Source organism: Megalobrama amblycephala, linkage group LG3 (genome assembly GCF_018812025.1).
Source record: "Megalobrama amblycephala isolate DHTTF-2021 linkage group LG3, ASM1881202v1, whole genome shotgun sequence".
Taxonomy (NCBI): Eukaryota; Metazoa; Chordata; class Actinopteri; order Cypriniformes; family Xenocyprididae; genus Megalobrama; species Megalobrama amblycephala.
In genome coordinates, this window is record NC_063046.1 from 30,276,724 (window position 1) to 30,295,511 (window position 18,788).

Sequence of the window (18,788 nt, forward strand, 5' to 3'; positions counted from 1 at the left end):
TGGATTATCTCTGTTTGTTTCTTGATTTCTATTAAATACTACTTAACTGATCTTCAAGCCTGATCTTTCAGCAGCCTATCAACCAGCAAGCAGGTGTGACAGAACACAAGACTGCCAAAGAATAGAGAGATATGGATTACCTGACAAGAAGTAGCTGGGCAGAGGAGTAACTATGCTCTATTTATCAGGATGGTCATTCAGTGGAGAATTCCGTGGAGTTCCTCAGGTATAGCCATATGGCTTCATGGGTTGATGTGCAGTTGATGGGCTGTTTTTGGAGTGGCTTGGACTCTAAAGGTGATGATATACTGGGCAACTTTCTGAGCAATGTTGCCGGGCAATGGCACCAAGCGATGATGCTTGGCCACTTTCCCAGTGAGAATGGGAAACAAATTTCTATCTAAAGTATCCAGATAGAAATTTGTTGCCCATTCTCAATGAGAAAGTGCCCAAGAATCATCACTCAGCAACATCGCCCGGCAACATTGCTCAAAAAGTTACCCAGTATATCATCACCTTAAATTTAGCTGGCTGATGCCAGGGCGTGATTCGAGCTGGACCCTAGCTCAGTACTTGGATTATGCTCTGCTGTTAAGCGGCTCTCCATTTACAATGGGAATTGCAGACAAAGTACCCTACTCCCACAGTACCCATCATGCCTCCTCACGTCATAGCCACCACATCAATATCTTCATCCATCGTGGCTGCCTTGCCAGGGCCTTCAAACATGCCTGCCACCAGATCCGTCTCGAAGCTGAAGAGATTAGTATCTAGCGTGGCGGATCCACTGCTGATGTTAGTGCAAGCAGCCAGCATCCCAAACCTTTCGCACTCAAGCCCCCCAACCTCAGCCCAGTCGGTTCCCGTGAGGGGAAATTCACCAGTACGTTCCAGTGTGTGAAATCTTATAGTCTGTTCTTTTGTGTGAAATCTCTGAGCCTTGGGCTAAAAGTCACAGAATCTGCTCCAGAGAGTGAAGTCCCCGAATCCGCTTCAGAGAGTAGGTATCTCAGTTGAGTCCAGTGATGGCTCCAGCCCCTGACCAGAGTCCAGTGACAACTCCAACCCCTGAGCACAGTACAGAGATGGCTCCAGCCCCTGAGTTCAGTCCCTGAGTTTCAAAGTCCAATCCAGAGTCTGCCCCAGAGTTAAGTACAGAGACTGCTGCGCTGTATGTAATGACTCTGGCTATTGTGTGTCTGGGCAGCACACATGCCTGCTACTTTGGGCCCAGAGCTCAACCTAGAGTCCACTCTAGCCAATGAGCCTGCCATAGTCTAGCCATAGTGGTCGAGCCAAGCTTCCAGATCAGTTCACCCTGCTCTTTCATTGTGGTTATTATGGCCATCACCAGCATCCTCGTCACGGTGGTTGTTCCTTATTCCTATGCTCCTGTATTCTGCAACACGGCCACTGAGGCTGACCCAGAGCTGCCTGCTCTCCCAGACACTGCCACAGAGGCCATTCCAGAGGCATCTGCTCTTCCAGACATGGCCACGGAGGCCGTCCCTAAGGCACGCGTTCCTGCACTACAAGCGCCTCCTCTGGTCCCTGAGCTGTCTGCGCCACCATAGTCCCCTGAGCTTCCAGCGCCTCCCTGAGCTTCCTGAACCTCCCCGGTTCTCTGAGCTACTGGCACCGCCATGGTCACCTGAGCTATCTGAACCTCTCTGGCTCACTGAGCTACCGGCACCTACCTGATCACTTGCCACGACTCCAGGACGATCGCCCTCCATCCCATGTTAGACTCTCTTTGGCATGAGTTCGTGACTTTTGGGAGGTGTGTGTATGTGTATGTGGGAGGGGGGGCTTGTTTTCCTTTTGACCTTGTTTTCCCCATGTGTTTCATTGGTTCATCCCATTCCCCTGTGCCTTGTTAATCACCTTGTTAATTATCTCATTTGCTCATTTGTTTGACTGTGTATTTTTACCCTCAGTTAGCTTCTGTTCTTTGTCTTGTTAACTGATTTTCAAGCCTCATCTTTCGGTATCAACCAGCAACCAGGTTTGACAATACTCTACTCAAGGTCCAACCCCTTTTTTTTGGAAAACCCCTTTAGTCATTTACTTTATTTCTTCCCTGCAAAACTTATTTAAACAAAATATTAAAATAGTTATATATATATATAAACTTCAATTATTGCTCTTAAATTTATGTGAATTGCAAGGACTTGCCACACTGGATCTCATGAAAATAAATGGTAAAATTAATTTTGACCATAGCATGTACTTTTTGCTAACTTTAAAAGGAGTTAAAATGCTCACTGTTTAGAACTACCCTAGGTGTGGCATCCCCTTCTCACAGGGCCCTTCAAGGGAGCAAAAACGGCATTAGGAATTTGGCCACCATCTCAGTTACTGGTCAGTCTGACAAATCCTTCACTGAACAAAATCACTGAATCCATTAAAGTGGCTACTGAATCAACATATGAGTCACTTACTGAACTGCAAGTTTCATTTCAGGGCATCATAATATAACGTTGCAATGCATCGGCACATGTTGTGCTACCAAGGAAGAAAAGATATAGCCCTCTTTTTTTCTTTTTTTTAAGCTTACCATAAGCCTTGTTATAATGACATGAAATTGATAAGCAGACATACTCATACATAATCTAATGAAATGACAAGGAAAGTTAAAAATAATAGAGCAACAAATGCATTTTATCCCTCATATTTTATCAAAACATTTTGGGATATAGAGATAAAGTTTGTGGAAATTTAATAGAAATTACACCAGATGGATCCTATAAAAAATTTTTTGGGGAATCCTTGCATTAAGACACAAAGTGCTTAGACATCATCTTTGACCAATTGACTTTGTATCCTTGTATCTTGTATCTGTGAAAGTAAGCCTCCTAATCTAACCCAGGTACTGTGTGTGCTGTTTAGTTTAGTTTTTTTTTTTTTTTTTTTTTTGCTACTTTTATTGGTTCAAACTGTAAATTTGGACACAGAGGGACAGTCTAATCCTCTTCTGCCTGGCTCCAATCCTTCCAACACCCCAATGCAGATTTTTCCAATGTTCCAGCAAATATTTTACTTTTTTTCCCTAAAAAGTCTGTTGGCAATAATATTTTCATACCCGGTTTAAAGTATATTTGGCCATGTGCAATCAAATAAATTAACACCTCTATAAAGCATAGTGTGGAGATGAGAAGCCCCTCATTGATCAAGCACTGACATTAGACATAGATTTACCTTAACTAACACTTCAGGAATGTGCAACGTCAGAGAATGACTCTAATCATTATCCAGAAGCTCTTAAGTATGTGAAAACTGGCCCTGTTTTGTCTCCTAAGAGAACAGACCTTTGCATGTTTTACCTTTGCTAATGAACAGATAATAGCTCTTTACAATGCAATGGCATAATGTTAATTGTTTTTGACAGAACGACTGAAGTATGTCGTGAGAAATGCTGTTGGACACGGGGCATAAATTAGCGCAGATGTTTACAGTAAAGCTGGTTTTGCACCTGTCCTATTTCTACTAACGAATGCTGATGGCTATCAGTAGACAGCTGACAGCAGAATGAAAAAGAAGGGGTCCCCTTCCCCCACACTCACAGCATATGGTCTTCATTATATTGCACACTGTCCAAGATGTTGGCCAATCCATCAAATCTTTGTACTTTTCCACTGCGCACCGTTTTAAAGCAACTTCCTAATCTTTTACCACCAAGAGCAACAAAATGATCAGATCAGCTGACGCAAATCCTAAGATTTCGGTAAGTGTGTAGTCTATATATTGGCTCATTAGCTTATTTGACGTCCCAATGAGTTTAATTAAATTTGCGCTGTTCGAATTGGCTTGACCCAGCGGGTGAAGAACCTATTAAAGCAGCCATTAGAAACAAAGCCTTCATTCTGAATTGATCGCTTATTCTCTTAAACTTCATTACAGGTCATTTAGCAAAAACCTTTTGCATGAATTGCAAGGACGGTCCTTGTGGAGCAATTTTAAATGTCCAGCACAACGGTGCCAGGATTTTCTACTCTTCGGTCCACATGCAAGGCATCCATAGCTGAACCTGCAATCTTTGCATCACCAGCCACAATTACAGTACATTAGCAGCCAAACTATAATGCATACGGGCTACTTTTTACAAACATGTACATACTGAACATTTTGCTTTAAAAAAAAAAAAGAAAAAAGAAAAGAAATTCACTTTTTTAAAGTTTTGTAAAAGGCCTTTAGTTCAAACTTGTACATATTAGCTTTATATCCATTTTTAAATTGTTCCTAGAGATCAACCCATGGATCAAAGTGCAGTACAGACAACCTGCTTTATAGCATGTTAACCAATACTGCTGACCCTAAAGGGTTATATTAATATTTGTTAAAGTTGATGCTTTAAATAATTAATATTTACTGACATTTACAGCCAGAGATATTAATATTTTAGTGAAACAACCTTTATGTAGGTTGCTTACAATTGGGCACATGGTTGAGAGCTTGTGTAATTGAATACAAGTCTCTGCAGGAAAATATTAATACTGTGTACTGACAGCATCAAAGTAACTTTAGTTTACACTTCTTACAGCACTTTTTAAATATAAAACATTATCATATAGTTTGACCCTGTGTTAGAACTTGTTTACATTTACTGTAGGTAATTCCCCCACTCACCACATAGTAGAACTGCATGTCCTGGCGAACAGGGTCCTCAGGCTGCATGATTGTAGATGAGGTTTTATCTGATCCCATGTAGAACAAAACCATAACACCTCCTGGATACACTCAGATCAGGTGAAAATGCAAGAAAGAACAAAGCAGACCCCACTTGTTTTCATCAGTCAGACTCTTGATGGAGGGAGTCAGTCCATCTGTGGAGCAGCTTCTCTTTCTGGGCCGTTGGTAAGAGGTTCAGTGTCAGTGCTTCCTCTGCGTCTGTGTATCTGAGAAGTGATAGCAGCTCTTCCTGTGAAAGGGTGCTCTCAGAGTGTCTTGTGTGCACTCCAGCTGATAAAATGCGAGTCCTTACATGCAGCTCAGTGCAGGCTCTGCTGTTCTCTTCGCCTGTCAACAACAGGAAATGTGCCACTGGCAGCTCAGAGTTTGACAAGCTCACAGCCTTCTGTCTGATGCAGCACCAGGAAGCACTGGGAATGCATTAGCAAGGGTTGTGCCGGTGGCTGGGATCAGGTCTCACTTATCCTCCCATTCCAACCTCCTTAACTGCGCATGCCATAAAAAGGTCTGAAGGTTCAAGTTGGTTCAGCTTTAATGTTGGTAGTAATTGCAGTATGATAACTGAACTTTGCTCCATGACTTACTTGATCTGAATGAAATACTAGAATAAGTACGATGACTTGATCACATTTTTTAGTAGTTAAATGTGTGCTATCTTGTGTGTTAAAAAAACCCTGCCTTTTTGAGATTGATTTCTTTAACATTTTACGGTCCCTGTCGTAGTTTATATAATCACATTTACAAAAATTTATATTACTCTACAGTAAAATAAGTTGCAAGAAGCACGCTCAAAGTCCTCTGTGAGGACACACTTAATGCATGCTCATAAATGGCCTACAAATAACTTTTTGTACTCTGTACAGAGCAGCCATATTGTATTACGTATGTAAAAGCTGTTCTTTTCTTGAAAAAAGTATCCCCGTTTCTACAAAATTATTAAGCAGTACAACTGTATGTATACCGAAGAATACAGAATTGTAGCCCATTAACCACTTTTAACCACCAATAATCACAATAACCTCTGTGTTTTGTTACTTTCGATAAGAAACAAAGTCTCATCCCTCCAACTCTGTCAATTTTATCACGAAATTCAAACAATAAATGCCGTTTGGTCGCTCTTTGATGTGGCGTGACAGATCACTGTACAGGCGCCTCATCTCTTCCTCTTTAATACTAGTTACAGAATAAACATAAATGAACATCTGAAGGTATGTTGAAAGATACAGTACAATCTCGTGTAATCGCTCAATCAGTGTTTCAACTGCAGAAAAAAAACCAATGAAACAGCTTAAACACATAGCATTTACCTCAGAAAAGCCATTCAGTGTCCACAGCTTGTTAGATGCACTATACTAGCCTATATATTCATTATATTTTACTTAACCTGTCTTGATTAATTTAATGTAGGTTATGTTTAAATAAATCTGTCATAAAAACAAGTTATGATGGCCATATATTTTAACTTCGAATTGGAGTAGTTAATGCAAAATCTGCCTTATATGCAATTTATATGTTTGCACACAATTTTTATTATATCTAAAAATAAATAGCAACTTAGGCTAATTTAATAATTTGGGCTCTGTTTTTAATTGTAACCTTTAATAGCCTATTGTAGTAATGTGCAAGAAAGTGCTCCCTGTATAGTTTACAGCAATAGCAGAGATAGAGTTGTTATACTTAAGAAAATTTTAATTATTATTTAATTTATTTAAAGACAGAGACACAGTTTGTTCAGCAAACCACTGTTAACTAAAAATAAGGAAAAAAAGCAATTTTATGTTTAGTTTCCTCCCTCCTGCTGTACCGAACCTGTACCAAACTGTGACTTCAATACCGAGGTAAGTACCGAACCCTCATTTTTGTCTACATTACACCCCCATATATATATATATATATATATATATATATATATATATATATATATACACACACACACACACATTTACATTTTAGCATATATTAAAATGGAAAAAAGTTATTTTAATAATAATAATGCTTTTTACTGTATTTGTGATCAAATAAATGCAGTATAGGTGAGCATAATATCTTACTGACCTCAAAATTTTGAAAGGCAGTTTTACTCAACATTTAAAAAATACCTCAGTGACCTTTTTTGATTGCACATGATAGGTTAATGGATCAGAAACATTTTCCAGTGCACAGCAAAAAACAGGTGTTTATGAAAGTGCTGCGGTGGTTGAGGTGAGCGCTGCAGGTTTGATCAACAGCCCTATATTGGACAGTAATAGTAAAACCCACAAGGGGGCAATATTGCTCAGGTTTCTCATAACGGAAGTGGTTGCATAAGTTTGTCTAAGTTTGCATAATTTCTAATAAAATGTTTTGTGTGATTCTCAGTTTGGAAGTGAAATCTGATCTAAGATCTCAAAATCTTGTGGAAAATGACCTATAAACAACAACAACAACAACAACTCTAAAAATCAGATTTTTAATATAATATAAAATATACAAAAAAAGTAGAATGTATGTACTATACTTTTAAGTAGAAAAACAACACCACAACTCCAAAGGACTGTTATGCAAGAAAAATAATTTATTTTAATGATATACCTTTTACCACATAGGCAAGACATACTGCGGCTGATTAGAGATCTCACAGCAACCTTCGTTTCTGCTGGAGGGTGAGGTCTATAATATGCAAATTTTAAAATGTCTTTCCAAGGAAAAAAATAACAAAAATATAATTCTCATTGTTATCCTGCCTTTTTTTCATTCCCAATGAACAAGGACAATCTGAAATTTTTAAAGCTTTTCCCATTCAATCTGGCAATCTGTCAAAGGGCCTTTGTGCTAGACTACTAAACAAAGTGTGTGATGCAGGAAGTTGTCAACTTGCGATGACAAGAATTGATTAAAAGTTGTTGGTTTCGCTTGAAAGCAACCAGATGGTTGATAAACTTAGGACTCCCTTTTTTCTCCCTTAGTTGGCACATTTGACTCTCTTCCGTATACCGAAATGGGATTCAGAATGAATCCCTATCGGTTACATGAGGAAAGAGGAGATGAGCAGAAAATGGCTCGAGTCAAGTCAGAATTTCTCACTTTTTCATGTCAGTTTGTCAAACACTACTAATGTGATTACAATAAAGTATGTCTCTCCAATGGATACTTGTCTCCCCCTCTCTGGGATTTACATTAGTGATGCACAGGGCTTCGAACAGTCCACTAAGGTACATTTCTTGAGTTCTCTATTTTGTTTTCCCCCTTCTCCCACTGTCCCTCCCTTTCTCTTCTGCTTGTACCTGTGAGAGTACTGTTGACATTGATAGGGTTAAGCACAGAGTACACAAGAGTGATAAATATCATAGTAGTAAATCCTAAAAAGAGTAAAAGAAACTCTGCATACTTCTACGGAAGTGCAATACCAAGGCATTTAAAAACACAGAGGCTTCACGCCAGAGTACAAGGCAAATAAACACTGGTCTGATTTTTTTTTTTTTCATTCACTAAATATTTAAAACAAGTGTCACACACTATTTTAATGTGGTGGTATTCTGTCTCTTTTTTCACGTTATGCTTTTCATATTGTCGGAATACCTGAACGACTAGTCTGAGAAGATGAAGTTAGAACAGAGTTAGAACAGATTTTTGCCAAGCACTTCCTCTCCTGGACTGCTGAGGGCGCTCCGGCTCAATAGCACCAGGTTTCTGTCCATTGTCTGATTGGGAGCCAGAAGAACAGTCACACGAGGAAGGGGAGCTTCATACGGAATGGTAAGAAGAAGCAGTCTCTTGAAGTTTCAGCCTCTGTGGCTGCCTGTTGTAGATCCTCAGTTTGCAGTAGTCTCCAAAATTCCCTTAAAGTAGGATGGCGGTCAGTTACCAGAGATAACCTTCTCAAGTTCTTGAGTAAATTATCACATTTGATCAAAGTCTGCGAAGTCTTTGTGCATTCAAACATCGATCTACAATCCGGTCTTGCAGTTACATGGAGGGCAACCATTAAAAAACTATTTTCTACTATGTTCTTTTTGGTCAAAAATGTAATCTAAATGTAAAACCATTTGAGCTCTGCCTCACCCTTTCCTAACATTAACAGGCGTTCACTGCCAGTGCAGACAGAAGGGCAGGTTTGATTCAGCTTTGATGCATAGTCTGAAATGGACAAAGTGAGAAGCTTTGCACTTGGATTTGAATGATCCCGTCTTGTGATATGATCTGGAATTGTGGTCTTTAGCGCTGTATGATTTTCTGGAAGAAAAAAAAGTGGAGACAAGAATGAGAGACACATGAATCCAGTCATCTTTTACTGTCCGTAGGCCTTAGCAAATCTCCTCCCTGATACTTTTTTGAGTTGTCGAGTGAAATCTCTGTTAAGAGATTATACACTTTGACCAGTAGCCATTATGGGTTTCATGGGTTGCAAAGAAACCCCTGAGAGATTTGACACAATGTACGGCCAGCACCAAACCAATGATTCTGTGGTAACACTTACTATTCCCTCTTCTGCAGCCCAGTGTCCTCTCTTTTGTCTCCCACTTCCTGTGTTTTTCCCTCATTTTGTACCATCCACAAATGTTCTTTTCTAAGGTAAGTTTTGCCTATGTCAATTTAGATTTTTTGTATGTTGTGCACAATCCTAGCTATATGCTGCCTGTTTACACTTCTGGCAGTTTGGGAAGATCATTAGGGTGTATTGCATGATGATGGTTCAATATGACCACTTCAATCCTTTGTGTGCTGTGAGCTTATAAAATAATAGGCAGTTTCCCAAGAATTGTCACAGATATGGACAGTTTTGTGTCCGTCTTTGATCAAGCAGTTATATTTTTGTGTGTGTGTGTATATATATATATATATATATATATATAGATATATAGATATAGATATAGATATATATATATATATATATATATATATATATAGATATAGATATAGATATATCGTATACGTAGTTTTGTACAGATTAAATAAACTCAAGACATTTATATGGCCTTTCATATCTTTTGAAAAAATAACACCGAAAAAGAAACAATGGAAAATAACAAATATAGCTTTTTGTCATGTAAACTAGTTCCTGTACTGGTGAAAGTGCTTCAATTTTTAGGGGTACCAAACTTTGCTTACAACCTCTGTGGAATGTTTCCGACTCATGTCATACACTCCTCTCTCTGTGCGAGTTTGTGCAGTCTTTTAAAACACAATTATCCTACTTTCTAAGACACTTTCTAGTCCACCACTGAAATGGGCAGAGCAGACTTTGGCCACAAATATAGGCTGGGCTCCCAAAATAGTGAGCAATCTGAAAATATTTCTTGATGACAGTTTCCATTCAAGAGTTTCATCATCGCATTCATATTTCCAAAATAGCAGATTTCTACGCCAGAATTTTGTATCAGTGGTGGGCTCAGTTTCCTTTAATACTGATTCCTTTAATACTCCACAATAATCTTACATCATCAGTGTGATCCCCTTGTCTGAAAGCAACAACTCAAACCCACTTCATTTCCTTCAGCATGAGGTCTTTGTAAATTAAACCGTTTAAATGGGCAGTAGAGTATACGGAAAACCAGCCATATTGATAGCCAGCATGTGGTTCTCTACAAGTGGAATCACTGGTCCTGCTGAGCTGGTTTTGGTGTGTTCGTTGCACTCCCATCTGGTTGTGACTGAGAGAACTCAGTGACTCGTCGTGCCAAGGGGTTTGTGCTCTTCAGCAACTCCATGGCAGAAACTCGGGTCCCACTGCTAGCTTTGCTGCTCCTCTTCTGGAGAAGAGCCATAAAGTTTTCATTTCGCGAGCTTGACCTAGGAGTAGTCCCGAGGCCCAGAGTTCGAAGGTCTGTGCTACTGCTTTTCACAGGTGAGACCAGACACTGCTTGCTTCCAAATGAATCTGTAGGTTCCTTGCGACCTAGAACTTTCCTCTTTGACCTAGGAAAGCCAGAACAATACAAATGTTGTGTAAAAGTTTATGCAGAGTTTAACTTCAACCCTAATCAAAGACACCTGAGCAAGCTCAATTAAACCAATCAAAGGCTTCAGAGTTCCTAAAAAATTATAGGTAGGTGAGTCTGTTCAGTTTGTTGAACTAAACTATGCAAGGTAGTGGCCCTCCAGGTTCATTTGAGAAACCTGTTTACACTGACAAACTTGTTTACACACTGACATACACTGTGTAACCAAGTGATACAGTATTTGATGTATTTGATTATAATGAATTCACAGAGCTTACGACGGTATCGGATATGGCTGGGTGATTAATAATATTGTATTTGCTATTTCGATTTTGGATTCCAACGATTGTGAAAAGATTCGAGATACAATAATTGTTTTGTGCACTCATTTTATCATGTAAATATGAATTATGCACCCCTTTCATTTATAGATGTGCTCTTTCATCCTACCCAAAAAGGTCAAACTTAACATCCAAATCAGTAACATATTGTCGTAAAATGTAGTCTGTTAAGCCACGAAAGAGAACTCAATTCAGTACTCGAACACTTACAGTATAGGCAGCTTTCTTTAATTCACCTTTATTCCATAAGGTGGTAATGTCTGATACACAACGATGAAGTGATGATTAATTCAGACAGAAAACGAAAGAATAAGCAAAACATGAAATGGCTCAGCGATTTACTGCAGAGCAAGTACTGAACGCAATCAAACATGACTGTAACTCTTACTGGATGGATCTGGTGCAGCTGTTAGCGATCAAAATATTGATTTTGAAGATGTTGAAAATTATATCGTTTTGAGAATATGTTTGAGATCGCGAATGGGCTCATATTCGTGACCTCAAACATAAAACTAGCTTATTATTTGCTGAATTTACAGGGAAATGAGCTCTGATGAGGACAGTTGTGATGGCATAAAACATCTGCTCAAAATGAGCCCTTTCAAGCTCCAAAAGGTAACAAAATATGATTTATTTTATTCTTCTGTAATTGTTACTCTAATATCAGAGGAGTTTTATATTATAGCGACAGGTCGAGATCCTTCCGTGTTAGATATAGATCCGGGTCGATAAAGACCCGAATATGTAAGAATGATTGGCGAAACAGTCATGCATTTAAGGGTTAATTGATAAATATTATTTAAATTAGCAGGTATAACAAGATGACTTTTATATAATGACCAGGAATTTTTAAATACAGTAGTCAACATTGTGGATCAAGTGGATCAAAACCTTTCATCAAAGTTGTCCTAAAACCTTCTTCTTAGGATCACTTAGTTCTTAGGACAACTTTGATGAGCTTTTTTGATCCACTTGTTGTTGACTACTGTATATAACAAAGATCATTTTTAGCTATCAGTTCAAATGTTATATTGATCATTATGCCAGATTATACCAAACTGTGAGTAACTTTAGTCAGAAAGTAATAGCTAAATGAATAAGTGTGCATGTTAAACTGCAAATTCTGTACCTGTGTATGATGGTGAAGAGGTCCTCGGTGGTATGAGTTGTGGGTGTGTGGACAAATACATCATCGTCTGTTTCCTCTGTAATGTGTAGTTCGGTCTTGTCAATTGCAGAGTTGTGTTCTTCCAGTATTTCTGTTTCTGCATAAGTTTCTGTGGAGCAGCATATTTAAAAGAACAAAAATTAAACCACAAATTAACAAAAAAAAAATTGTTTACCTAAAAAATACCTTAAAAAAAGCATTTGTTTAAATTACCATCTTAACTGAAAATGTAATTAAATGTTTAACCTTTTACTGTCTCTGCTGGAGGCGTCTCTCTTTCCGTAATTTGATGAGAACCTGAATCTTTTGAAATATTCTCTTCAACTAGCACATCATTCTCCTGATTTTCAAAGGTCTCATAACTTTCAGAATTTTTAGGGTTTCCATGTAAAATTTGCTTTGAAGGATCATCTTGATCTTCATCTTTAAGCAAATCTCCCTCAATCTCAGATGCTGATGGACTTGTAGGTGACTGGGAGATGCTGTCGGAAAGTAGAGTTTGCCTCTCTGCCCCGCCATTGGTCTGGGTGCTTGGAGAGGGCAGAAGAAGGACATTGGGTTTTTTCGGCACAGGAGGAGGTACCTTGGGCTTTCTTTTGTCTAATTCTGCTAAACAGGATATTGTCATTCTACTTGGAAGGGTCTTACTTTTGTCCTCTCTCTCTGGGCTACTTGGGGATGGAAGATCTTCTTCAATGGGAATCCCATGCTCCAGGTCCAACTCGGGAAGAGGAAGTACATATCTGTGGAGTGCCTCTTGAGGGGCTATTGCAGATGTGCTGAGTGATGACTGAGCTGGTCTTTTAGGTTTGGGCTTTCTTACAACCATATAGATGTTACCTACAGGCATGGGTCGGTCCACAGGGGAAGATGGAGGAGATTCAGGTGCCAAAGGGGAGGATGAGGGAGATTTAAGCATCAAATTCATGGGTCGTTTAGGTAGAGGCGGCTTCATTGCAACTGGTGGCTTTGACTGTTTTGTGTTAGAAGGGGTGATAGGAGGGCTGAGATCTCGAATTTGCTCTTCCTCTATTATGTCAGAGGAGCCATCAGGACTGTCCTCAAGTTCTGAGCGGCTTACTGAACGAAGGCGGATGTTTCGCAAGTCTGTTGTGGTAACCACAGGCAGAGAAGACTGACTGGGGCTCAGTTTACCTGGTTTGTTGGCTGTAGATGTGTCAGAATGGCGTCGACTGGCTTTAGGCTTGGGTTTGACAGAGGACAAATCCAGTTGAGAGTTCGCAGGTAGTTCAAATGAAAGACGTGAGCGTGATTTATCCTTTGCAGAAGCTGGGAGGGAAGATTTACGCTCTGGAATTTTAGGGCGCATCTTGCAGCCAACTGGCGAAGGTCCAGAGATGAGGGTGTTTGATATAGTTGGGGTTGGAGTTTCAGACTGGCTTGAGTAGCCACTGGATGGAGACATGAGACATGGGGGCTTGAAGGGGGATACCTTGGTCTCAGCCTCAATTGAGAGCTGAGATGGAGATGTGGCTCTTGAGGTTGAGGGTGAATTCAGGGATTCTGAGCTGCCCCGCACCTTCATGCACTCAATCACTGTGGTACCTGTGGCTGTGCTTGAACCTGACAGTGAGCGGTAGGGGTCGTTGTTGGACTTCCACTCATTGAGCTGCCAATGAGGAGGAAACCCAAGCTCTGTTTCCCTGTCAGCAGGCTGAGAAATATCAGAAGATGTCTCCAAACTACTGTGGGCTTGGTCTGTGTCATCCTCAGGCTTGACAATTAGGAACTCAGGCTGGAATGAATCTTGAATATGGTGATCTCGAGGGATAAAGAGACTCTTGGGTCTGCCATCTCTGAAGTGCCCTTCACTGTGGTAAGAGCCCATTCCTCCAACCTCTGATAGGTTTTTCATCAGGGATACACTACGTACTGGAGGCGGTGGCTTTTTCTTAGATTTCTTTAGTGAGATACTACGTGAGCGTGTCCTTAGTCGACCATCTGGAAGAAAGTCTGAACCTGTGGTCACAGAAACATTATCGGTGCTCGTGCTATCCTCCGAGCTATTGCTCGGATACAGCAGGGCATAATTCTCACCCTCTGGAACGACAGGGACAGCCTCACCTGGAGAACATATATTATCTGCTGAGCAAAATGATCCAGAGTCTGTTGGTGTTGAAAGTGAACGTTCACGGAACCTGAATATATTGGATCTGGCTGATCTCTTCTCCTGCTCACTTTTGGTATTTCCCATGCCTGCAGTGGAAGCTGCCCCCTCGGTGTCATTCCGTTTCCCTATAGCAACCCCACTGCCCTGTGTGGACACTGTGTACACCCGGTGTCCACATGGTTCCGAGATGGAGGTGAAAGAACTGGAGTGTGACCCTGAGCTCATGGAGAGGCCTGAACTGGTCTGGGATGGACAGATTAGACCACCTCCTTCACCTCCGGGAGTTAACATTCCAGTTTTAGATATTGGCTGCTTGGAAGCAGAGTTCGTAACCAAAGCATAGTTGTAGGAGTCATTCCAGGAAGGAGAGAAAGTGGAACCTTTTGGGCCATTCCAGGAGGGGCTTGGGCACATCAGTGTGGCATGATCCATCATGCCTGATGAGGTCTTCGGGGATGGGGGGACACTGTACTCCAAGTCACTCTGTGTCTTCCGAAGGGGAATATGCTGTTGGCCTGTGTTTTCGGTGGTAGGCTCCAAAGATCTGGGTTGAGAGGATCCAGGGGAACAGGCACCTTGTATTAGATCAACAGCAAGAATTTTGCTGTCACCTAAAAACAAAATAGTTTAAAAAAAAGTTTAAAAAGAGGATTTAGTCCTTCATTCTTAGATAAGTAGAATTTTTGTAAAGATTCTGAAAGTTGTATTTCAATCAGAACATTGTTAACTAAAACAAATTGCAATTTGTGTGACAGTTTGTCAAAGCATCTATGTGGCTCTAACAAACATTAGATTTTAGATTTACAAATTACTCTAGATACAAGTCATTGGTCAGTGCCCATTGTCCTTTTCCTGTTTATTTCTTTTTGCACTCTGAAACCCTGTCAGTAACTTGCCTAACTTCCTGTTAGTCACCTTGGCAGTGCAGCGTGACATCAGGGCCTGCAACCACACTCCTCGGGCGGCGAATGGTTTTTGGGTTGACCGCTGAATCAGTTCTAAAGGGGGCCCGCAGTTCGCTGTGCCGTGCAGAGTGCTTATCAAAGCTCTGGCCTGAGGCAAGATATGAGATACCAGCTGTCAGGCTAACTGACAGTCTTCAGTCAGATAAATTTTGTTTTTATGAATTATTTTTATGACCTTAAAATGGTTGCATAAAAGCTACATTATTCTATACATGTTATGATTGGGCTGAAAAACATTAGCCATGACCGCCTAATCAGACCTGAGTATGCAATGACAAGCATTTTGGTAAATTTATGAAGGAAAAAGTATATTATGGATAAAAGCAATAGCCAACATGAGATAGATGGTTAGCTGGAGACTTGATCATGGTGCCTGATTGATCTGGAGAAATGAAATCAGACAATGGACACTGGATAATACATCAAAACAAGAGCTGGGTATTGACTAAGGACTACCCAATGGCAGATCTATGTAACTTTCTTTCCTTTCTGTGGGATAATACAATGCTGATGTGTTTTCAAGAACTGCATCGGACTGGGCGTTTAATCCCGGTGCAGGAGGGAGCGCTGTGATAAATGGTCCTCCATTCCACAGTGATGAAAGGAACTGAACATAATGTGCTAATTAAGCCCAGTTCTAACTATGTTCTTTACATGGATACCCCTATGTCTCTCAGAAAACAGCTCTCCGAAAAAAACCTAACGAAACCTCATTGGCTCTCAACGTGTGAACTGGCTTCATTCATGAAAATACCAACAAAAAGGAGGTGAAAAAAATCTTTCTTTCTCTGTCCCTGTTGCTCCCACCCCTCCGCTACAGTTCTCTCTCTCACTCACTTTCTGTCTGTCTCTCACTCTATGCAGCTTTTTCTGCACCTCCTAGCTAAGCAAAGGAGGGAGAGCTGCATGTTGCCATGGCAACAGCTACCTGTTCATTATCTTTAGCGGGTGAAGAACAGCACCACTTTGGGAATCAGACTCCAGGCTGCCTAAGCACAGCATTATCTGTGTTTATGGATCCAACCACCTCTCCACTGTGTCTAGGCCAGAGAGGGGAACAGGAAGGTAGTCAAGAGGGAGATTTAGAGAGATGGGTGTGGGACAGTTGAGACAGAGAAAGAGGGAAGGACCACTACAACAAGAGCTTTTAAAAAAATAGGGTGAAAGTTTGAGAAAGGAGCAAATGCTTTAACATTTTAAGTACATATAAAATGTGAATGCAAGCAATCTTATCTGATGTGTAAACTCTTAGGAAAGAGAGCATAAGAACTAAGAAATGGGGTTGTCTGTGATGATGTTGATGATATTATGATTTGCAAGACCAGAAACATCCAGAACAATTTCAAGTAACCTAGGGCTTTCTTAGTGGGGAGACACTATTGATCAGTCAACTTCTGAGTTTTTCCCAAATTGTACAGAACATCAGCTGTACACAATAAAAACTCTCACTCCATAATATTCACTCATTCCATTAAAAAGGCAAACTTTAATACAGCTAATAATTTGGGAAAATGTTGTAAAACCTTTTGCGATAAAGTTATGAACATAAACTACACATCAATGACACCTCCAAACAGGCCAGATTTGTTAGACTCTAAAAAGACTTTCAAAACATATACAGATATACTCAACATGACAGTATGCCAAGTCACCTTTACCTGTGATCTCAATGGGTACAAGGTGAGCGGGAGTATGTCGGCCCAGGTACCAGCGAGGTTTCTCTGCTACAGGTGGACTCAGTGAGGCATTCCAGCCTAGAAGGGACTTCTCTGAACCACAGGGGGTTGGGTCCTGTGCCCGAACCCCTAAAGTTGTAGTCTCATCCTCACACACCTGCTTATTTGCAGGCTAAAGAGAGAAAGAATTTGTATTTGTAATGAATTATATAATATTTCAAATGCTTAACCATTTCTGAATATGAGGTATCGTAGGTATTGTATGTAATATATAAATATATATATATATATATATATATGTTTAAGTATAATATACTTAAGTATAAAGTATAAATCTGCATGTATAGCAGAACTGGTAAATGTTAAATTGGGATCTGGTACTAGTGAATGATTATTTCATTTATATTAATAATTAATTTCCCTTATATTCAAACACTGAACTGTTTTTTTTCCTTTTTAGTAATTGATTTTGCAGGATGTTTGAACAACTGTTTGTTTACACACTCAAAATAACTGACACAGAGAAGCTTGTAGCTGTTTTCACTGAGGGGACAAACCACATCTGATTAGATTTGCAAACTTTCTACAAAACATTAATGCCTTACAGCAAACAAATAAGTTTGTTGGTGGCACACAAGTCAGAATCCAGTGAGATCAAAATGTTCAATAAAACCCAAAGTTACTACTTTTATTAGTGTAAGAGAAAGCATAAGAAAGCATACAAGTAGTTACCACAAAGACGAACTCCGTCTTCTTGTTGTTGAGTGAGGAAGGGGATCGGCTGAGAGTGGTTGACGTGTCCTCCGAGCTCTGAGAGGAAGGGTGTCTGAATGTCTGTCCTGTCACTCTGTTATCATACAACTGCTCCTCAAAATCTGAGTAGACACAGACACAACATGCTGGTTTTAAAGCACTAAGAGACGCTGAAATCAATTAATGAAATCTTTCTCCCTCTTTGTCAGAAATGTTCCCTAGAGCTTTTGTAAACAGAATGATTACCATTGCATTCATTCCAAGGACTCCCCTCACAAGACCCCACCCCATTCTTGTAGCCATTTTAATCCCCCAAAACATTCTCTTTAACCCCTCCCACTATATACTCAGAAACACACACACACACAAAACACTGTCCTTTACTTATCCAAGTCTCTGTCCTTTACTGATCAGCAACTGTGTGCTGGTTAGGCTACACTTGTGAGAACCAAGTTTTCAAAAATGTCTTCAAATGTCAAATAGGGCCTACTGGCTTGTGAGGACATTTAAGTTGTCTTCACTACTTTGGGGCTCATTAATCGTTTTGCTTTTAATCAAAAAATGTTAACATGATTCTGTGAGGGTTGAGGGGTAAGGTAAGAGAAAATGTTCCATTTGTGGACATGACATGGTTAGATCGAGATGGTAAATATCAACTTGGGTGTCCACCTTAGAGATAATCACCATATTTATAATGAAACCATCTTATTTAAAAATATCATATTAAATAATTAATTTATTGTTACTGATGTAACGCTATATTAAATTATGGGATCTCATTCAGTGCTTTCAGAATACTTTTTTAAATAATATTGTTAAATAATATTGTTTTCAAACCAATGTTATGATATATTTTCACTCAAAATTTGTTGCTCCGTCAATGTTCAATAAAATGTTTTTTTCTTTTCTTTTTTTTCTGCAATCATAAACTATGGTAGCCATTCTTCTTAAGGTGTGCCTTTAGCCCTGTTATACTCTATAAATTGTTAATGTGAACATTCAGTCTATCAAAAAAAAAAAACATTCAGTCTATCAATAATAGTCCTCAATAATATGGTCTGTGTGTGATGGTGTTTTGGGGGGGTTGCTCCCTCTTTTTCCGAAGTGGGATGCCGCACTCTTAGACTTGGGGTTGCCTAGCAATGTC

At 39.8% G+C, this 18,788-nt stretch overlaps 2 protein-coding genes across 8 annotated transcripts in view; both read right to left on the bottom strand.

The window, feature by feature from the left end:
* Window positions 1-6,545, bottom strand: part of arhgap36 (Rho GTPase activating protein 36) — a 43,546-nt gene extending 37,001 nt beyond the window's left edge. For both annotated transcript variants that reach the window (XM_048185030.1, XM_048185029.1), the window contains exon 1: window positions 4,627-6,545. In XM_048185030.1, the coding sequence (XP_048040987.1) occupies window positions 4,627-4,719 (93 nt within the window). In that variant the 5' untranslated portion in view covers window positions 4,720-6,545. The remainder of the gene's footprint in view (window positions 1-4,626) is intronic.
* Window positions 6,546-7,220: 675 nt separating this feature from the next.
* The window catches only part of nhsl2 (NHS-like 2), an 88,236-nt gene continuing 76,668 nt past the window's right edge, over window positions 7,221-18,788 (bottom strand). For 5 of the 6 annotated variants that reach the window (XM_048185023.1, XM_048185027.1, XM_048185026.1 and 2 more), the window contains 6 exons: window positions 17,621-17,763; window positions 16,871-17,060; window positions 15,163-15,300; window positions 12,363-14,858; window positions 12,078-12,225; window positions 7,221-10,584 (listed from right to left, as the gene is read on the bottom strand). In XM_048185023.1, coding sequence (XP_048040980.1) covers window positions 10,263-10,584; window positions 12,078-12,225; window positions 12,363-14,858; window positions 15,163-15,300; window positions 16,871-17,060; window positions 17,621-17,763 — 3,437 coding nt within the window. In that variant the 3' untranslated portion in view covers window positions 7,221-10,262. The remainder of the gene's footprint in view (window positions 10,585-12,077; window positions 12,226-12,362; window positions 14,859-15,162; window positions 15,301-16,870; window positions 17,061-17,620; window positions 17,764-18,788) is intronic. The other variant, XM_048185025.1, reaches the window with a different exon arrangement.